The sequence below is a fragment of the Lampetra planeri genome, chromosome 45 (assembly GCF_965212315.1).
Source record: "Lampetra planeri chromosome 45, kcLamPlan1.2.h2, whole genome shotgun sequence".
In the NCBI taxonomy this organism is placed as follows: Eukaryota; Metazoa; Chordata; class Hyperoartia; order Petromyzontiformes; family Petromyzontidae; genus Lampetra; species Lampetra planeri.
In genome coordinates this window covers 5,766,618-5,773,395 of record NC_136151.1, presented here as the reverse complement: position 1 = coordinate 5,773,395, position 6,778 = coordinate 5,766,618, and the positions used below count along the sequence as shown (strand labels likewise).

At 48.8% G+C, this 6,778-nt stretch overlaps 1 protein-coding gene and 1 non-coding gene across 2 annotated transcripts in view; both read left to right on the top strand.

Annotated features, from left to right (window-relative positions):
• Window positions 1–1,104: 1,104 nt before the first annotated feature.
• Window positions 1,105–6,778, top strand: part of LOC144733076 (zinc-binding protein A33-like) — a 30,701-nt gene continuing 25,027 nt past the window's right edge. The window contains exons 1-3 of the mRNA XM_078614815.1: window positions 1,105–1,381; window positions 1,514–1,659; window positions 1,860–1,955. Coding sequence (XP_078470941.1) covers window positions 1,105–1,381; window positions 1,514–1,659; window positions 1,860–1,955 — 519 coding nt within the window. The remainder of the gene's footprint in view (window positions 1,382–1,513; window positions 1,660–1,859; window positions 1,956–6,778) is intronic.
• TRNAA-UGC (transfer RNA alanine (anticodon UGC)) lies at window positions 2,721–2,792 on the top strand. Its single transcript has one exon. It is a non-coding gene; the product is annotated as a tRNA-Ala (tRNA).

Below are 6,778 nucleotides of genomic sequence, written 5' to 3'. Positions count from 1 at the left end.
CACTAACACTCGGGTACTACTTGGCGTGGCCAAGCCAGAAAGGTTTCTTGTCTTCAGTCTTCATGAAGCGTCTTCATCTCGGACATGAACAGCCTAGCTCTCCGTGCAGAGCCCACTTATATGCGCCTCGGCGTGGCCCGCCACATCCAGGCCACGCCCACCTTCTCGAACTCTCGAGAAGGCTCAGTTCCCTGACCAAGTGACCCCCAAGGTCCCCCCTGGGGCCCCTGGCCCCCACCTTGATCCGGTCACGTGTCCAGTCGGGATCACTCAGAGTGCCATGGCTTGACACGACCCCCGTGGCAGTAGTCAACAGCCTCTACACTACCCGATCCAGCAGTGACGTCATGCGTACAGACCCGACATAGCAGTGACGTCATGTGTGTACAGACCCGACACGGTAGTGACGTCATATGTCAATACACATACAACCACCGTCCACCCAGAATAAAACGGTGTTGTAGGAATAAAAACCAAAAACATATTTGACAGATGACCAGAGGACGCATGAAGCCAGTAGTTAAAATATTAGTTGATAAAGGTGGAAGACGATTACAGACTGTGAAGCTTAAACAAACAGGCCTTGCAAGAACAAAAAATGGATGAAGTCACGGATGGAAAAAAACAACTTAACATTTTAATCTGCATGTTTGTACAAGGTGCGGTTCCACTGTGGAAATGTACACAGCCTGATCCTAGCCGGTCAATCAGCCTGTGGGACAAACCATTATCGCTGTATCCCTGGCTGCTGCTACTGCTAAATTTTGTTTGTACAAATATATAACTTGAGACTGGTCAAAGCTAAGTATGTATGTTGAACTTCTTCCACACCGTACGTAGTCAACCGTGCGAATCGGAATTGCAGAAGGACAACCAACTAAACACAAAAATCAATTTTATCTAACACAGTGCGTGACTGTAACGCCACGTCTACACAGGTGAGCGCGGCCGCCATATGGAACATCCCAGGGCGTGTTTCGAGGTATTTATAACTTCACTGCAGGTGAAGTCAGTTCATTTACTTGTTCGAGCAGCTGCTGCTACTGCTGCGATAGCTCCTCCGTAGTTACGGCGAGCGCCTGAGTCCGAGTGAAGCCATGGGCGATGGCGAGCGCGTCTCCCAGTGATTGTGTAGACAGTGAGCTGAGCTGCCCCATCTGCCTGGGCACGTTTGACTGCCCCTCCACGCTGAGCTGCGGACACTCGTTCTGCCTCCGGTGTCTGGACGGTGCCTGGGAGACAGCGAGCAGCTTCAGTTGCCCGCAGTGCCGAGCGGCCTTTTCTGAGCGACCCCAGCTGAAGAGGAACGTGGCGCTCGCCAACCTAGTGGAACAGCTCAGAGTTGGAGATAGGATGGCCGGAGTCTTCTGTGACACCTGTGGTGATGGGGAGGCTCGTGCAGTGAAGACTTGTCTCAGGTGTGAGACCTCCTTCTGTGAGTCACACCTGAAACCTCACCTGAACAACCCGAGATTGATGGACCACGTCCTGGTGGCTCCCATTGTGAACCTAGAAGAACGAAGATGTGCGGAGCATGATGCGCATCTCCAATTTTACTGTGAGCAGGATGAGATCTTGGTCTGTATGGTCTGCACTGTCGCAGGAGACCACGCAGGACACAAGGTCATCACAGTGAAAAAAGCCCAACATGCTAAACAGGTGAAAAATCAATTCCTGCTGTAACCCACCGTCCTAAAGTGTTACTACAGCTTGTCTTTGCATTGCTACTTTTAAAATCTGTTTTTTTTTATAAGGATTTCAAATTAATTGATGATGATGACGATGGTGATGATGATGACGATGATGATGATGATGATGAAGTGAATGTTAAGCACTGCACGCTCACCTGCCCCACACAGGAAGAGCTGCGGCTCAAGAAGATGGAGAGAGATAAGAACAAGGGGTCGGCAGCGTCACATACACAGCAGCTCAAAGACACGTACAAGCACATGCAGGTACAGGTCGAGACGCGGTGACAAGTATGCCAGAGTGGACTCTCACATTTTTGCAAATCCCCCGAACGACGTTTCTAACGGTGGGAGGGTGACGTCATGCCCAACATTGAGGGCACAACAAATCAAAAGTGATATGCTTGTTAAGGTTCAGTCGGTCTATTTCCCACTCTCACCAAACTCGTGCAATGATATACATATGCAGCAAACCTACAGTTAAATAAACACCCAATTGCAAGGGAAACAACAAAAACACCCCCAATCTGGATGCGACCATCTTAATGCAACCCGAACCTACGTGCTGAAGGCCGTCCATCACAACGGTTTCCTTCTAACAATCAAACGATGTGAATAAGGTATTGACACAATATTACAGGTAGGAACAATGTTCCACACTGCCCACCAGGGATTTATTGTCTGTATGTCTGTCTGACTGTCTGTCTGTCGTGCATAAATAAATATATAATACACACAGCTCTTTGATTGGTGGAGACCTACTGCCGGGTACGGAGAGTGGAGGTGCCTAAGGGTGGAGGGTCAGGGGAGGGGCCTAAGGAAGGGGGGAGTCAGGAGAGTGGCCTGAGGGGGGTGGGGATCAGAGGAGGGGCCTAAGGGAGGGGGGGTCAGGGGAGGGGCCTAAGGATATGGGGGGTGGTCAGGGGAGGGGCCTAAGGGAAAGGGGGTCAGGGGAGGGGCCTAAGGGAGGGGAGGTAAAGGGAGGGGATGATAGTTAAGGGGGCTGGCTACCTGGCTGGCTGCCAGCGTGGTGGAGATGTAGCTCAGTGGGAGAGCGCACGCTTTGCATGTGCGAGGCCCTGGGTTCAATCCCCGGCATCTCCATGTCGGAAGCTTCAATTTAATTATTTTTTCAAACAAAGTTTGAATTCCAAAATCAATTGGCTGTGTCAATGTCCCTGTAATAGGGGTGCACATGAACTCTCGTAAATATTACCCTATATGAACGATACCTTCGGATGCATTTGTGTTGATTTCAGGAACTTGCTATTTGTATAACCAGCGATGCACACAGTGTTCAAATGGTTTACTTTAACATTTAGAGATGAAAGCAAGTGCTTAAACGTATCCAGAACACTTTTATTTACAGGGAGGAACAATGTTCCACACTGCCCACCAGGGATTATTTAGCTGTCTGTCTGTCTGACTGTCTGTCTGTCGTGCATAAATAAATATATAATACACACAGCTCTTTGATTGGTGGAGACCTTACAAACAGCTCTTTGATTGGTAGAGACCTACTACCGGGTACGTAGAGGGGAGGTGCCTAAGGGAGGAGGGTCAGGGGAGGGGCCTAAGGAAGGGGGGAGTCAGGAGAGGGACCTGAGGGGGGGGGGGGGGTCAGGGGAGGGGCCTGAGGGGGGGTTCAGGGGAGGGGCCTGAGGGGGGGGGGTCAGCGGAGGGGCCTGAGGGAGGGGGGGTCAGGGGAGGGGCCTAAGGATATGGGGGGGGGGGGGGTGCTCAGGGGAGGGGCCTAACAGAAGGGGGGTCAGGGGAGGGGCCTAAGGGAAGGGGGGTCAGGGGAGGGGCCTGAGGATATGGGGGGGGGTTGGTCAGGGGAGGGGCCTAAGGGGGGAGGGGCCTAAGGGGGGAGGGGCCTAAGGGGGGAGGGGCCTAAGGGGGGAGGGGCCTAAGGGGGGAGGGGCCTAAGGGAGGGGGGGGGGGCGATAGTTAAGGGGGCTGTCTGCCTGGCTACCTAAAGTCAAGTTATCTTTTATACATACAGGTACGAACAACAGGTTCCACACTGCCCACCAGGGATTATTTGTCTGTCTGTCATGCACGAATGCGCTGTCCAACCAAGTTCCTACCTGCCCACTCCGAAGGAACGTGTTTAGAGGTCAGCGCTTCAGTCAACGCCACATGCCATCACCACCTCGAGCCTTTTACTGGTTCGTATCGTTAGTGTAATTCACATAATGTGAATGCACAATGTGCATGCATAATGTACGTTGATTATTATTGTAATCAAATTATGATTATAACCTACGTACATTATGCAAATGTAAATACCATTTGAAGTTTTCGACCATTTGAATAACGCAACCGGCAATGGATACCCATTGTAATTTATACATAGTCATTAACCCCCCTATTGTATATATAGGCCTTTTTCCAAAAAAATGTATTAAGAATAATTCAATTAACATTTTTTCTTAATAATCAACCGCGTTGTAGCATGAGGCACAAACAAAAATGTAACCACCACCCACACCCCACATAAAAAAACACGCAGCCGGAGATAAAAGTAATAAAAAAAACAGAACAAAGAGAAGAGGGAGGGGGACTGAAAGGACGCACGTGGGGGCAATCTGGAGCAGCTCCTTCCATTGATGACAGGAAGGCTTTGATGAACCTTATATTATACTTTTAGGTTTTTTCGGTAAAGTCACGTAGGTAAAAAATAATAAAATAATAATAAATCACGACGTTTCGGAGGCAACACAAGTCTCCGTCTTGTAATCGCAAGCACAATCGCGCATCGCCAGAGAGCGCGCAGCAGCGCCATCGAGCAAGGGTGTCAGCTGCCAGCGGACAAGCGGCGAGTGCTACGAGCACCTTCAAAGATAAGTATCGTGCCAACTCAGCTCATCCACCAGGGGAAAGAACCTGACCAGCCGCCCATGAGCAAGAGTGTTAGCGCGAGCAAGAGTGTTAGCGCCAGCAAGAGCGCCGTGGGTTCGACCACACACACCGACCAGCACCAGCTGGGAACGAAGACAAGAGTGAGGTTAGGCGGCCCAACGGACGAGCTGCGCGCGCTATCTGACGACGGAATCATCGTGCACCGCCGATGGCGAACGTCATGCCGACTCGTCATTCAGCAGCGGAGAAGCAACATTGCTCCAGCTGCCGCCGAGCAAGAGAGAGAGAGCAACAAGCTGTTTGTATGCCCCTCCCCCACCCTCACAAACTCACGACGCATCACCCGGCGTCTGCTTAACACAAATAACACTGGTCAACACACTTTTTCTGGCATAAGGTATTCCAACGGTTTTAAGGTAATTTTGGGGTGTTGATTCCAAATCTGGCATCAGTTTTTGTCTATCACATCAGGTTTTTGAGATATCAAATATTGCATTTTCAATAAAAACAGCAAATGTATGCTCATATACGAATAGCTAAACAGACATCCATACAAGAATAAGATAAGATGCAATATTCAATAATAATGAAACAAACATTTAATGAGCCGTAGCACAAAGTTGTGAGAGTGACTGCATATCAATGTGAGTGAATGCATATTATCATGTAAGAATTTTATTGTGAAGATGAGAAAAATATGTACAAAAAGTTCATTCACAATAGTGATGTTACATCTGAATAAACGACCTCTTCTTTGACGATCGCCGATGTACAGCTTGTGGAATGTCTCTCATCAAGGACCAGCAGTAATGTGCCATCATGTTTGAGTCCCATCGGCCTTGGTAACGTTCTTCCATAACTTGAATGTCTTGATGAAATCATTCACCTTGCTCTTCGCTCACGTGACCCATGTTTTATGGAAACTGGGCCAAGTGACTATGCAAGTAGTGAACCTTCATGCTCATTCTACATCCAAGTGCTTGGAAACTCAAGAGCAGCTCCTCCACAAACTCTCGAAAGTTGTCCGCTTTCCTGTTCCCAAGGAAATTCTGCACCACATCAGAGAATGCATTGCAAACTCTAGCCTCTGCCGCAGTCATTGTTGTGTAATAATACTCTTGGAGACGACTTGTGGAATCGGTCCTTTATTTATTCCAGTTCACAAGTACTCCCCACTGCTGGCAGGCAACGGGAAGTGGGCAGACAGACCACAAGAGATGCACCGCCACGTGGCACTCGGAGCCCCGCTCGCGCGTGGCCCCTCTCTTCCTTCGTTCTTCGTCTGACCCCGTGTCGTTCATCTCTCCCCTTATTTAATGCCTGGGTCACGTGGTACGCTCCAGCCAATCCTTGGTAGCCTGCGCCGAATCTTATAGATTCCCCATCAACTCCCGGGACCACGCCCCTGACATGTCTTCCCATTGGCTGAGGCCAAAACCAGCAGAACCAATCACCCTAGTTGGCACCCCTCGATCACGCCAGGGCCATGCTCCCAGGCTCTCCCCTCATTGGCTGTAAAGTAGGACCGGCAGAGCCGATCACCACGTGAGCCGGACATAGGCTCTTATTACAGTTGTAACAAAGTGTGGATCCCTGATGAGTGTTCTTATTTGAGGGCCATCAAATATTCCTGCCTTTTTCTTCTCGGCACTGAGACTTGAAAAGGTTGAACATATATAGCTGAAGCAATCTCCAGTGTGATCAAGAGCTTTGACAAATTGCTTCATTAACCCAAGTTTTACGTGCAGTGGGGGAAACACAATTTTAGTCCTATCAACCAGAGGCTCATTCTTGATGTTCTTGTCACCAGGCATCAAACTGATTCTTGATGTTCTTGTCACCAGGCATCAAACTGATTCTTGGTGGCCAGTTCTTTTTAACCCAGTGTTCTAATGTAGCCCTACTGTCCCAGTAGCACAGGAAACAAGGGTATTTGGTGTGACCTCCTTGCTGACCCAGCAGAAAAATTAACCATTTTCAAATCAACACATATTAGCCATCCATGAACATGGTATTCCAATCTATCCAGAACAATGTTGATGTTGGCATACTCTTCATTCATTTTTACAGAGTGTCCTATTGGGATTGAGCCATATATATTTCTGTGTGAAGTAACACACATTTCAAACTTCTTTTACTACTGTCAATAAAAAGTCTCCATTCACTTGAATCATATGCGGGCAGTCCCATATTGAGAAGAAGCCCTTCAACATTATTACAATAAA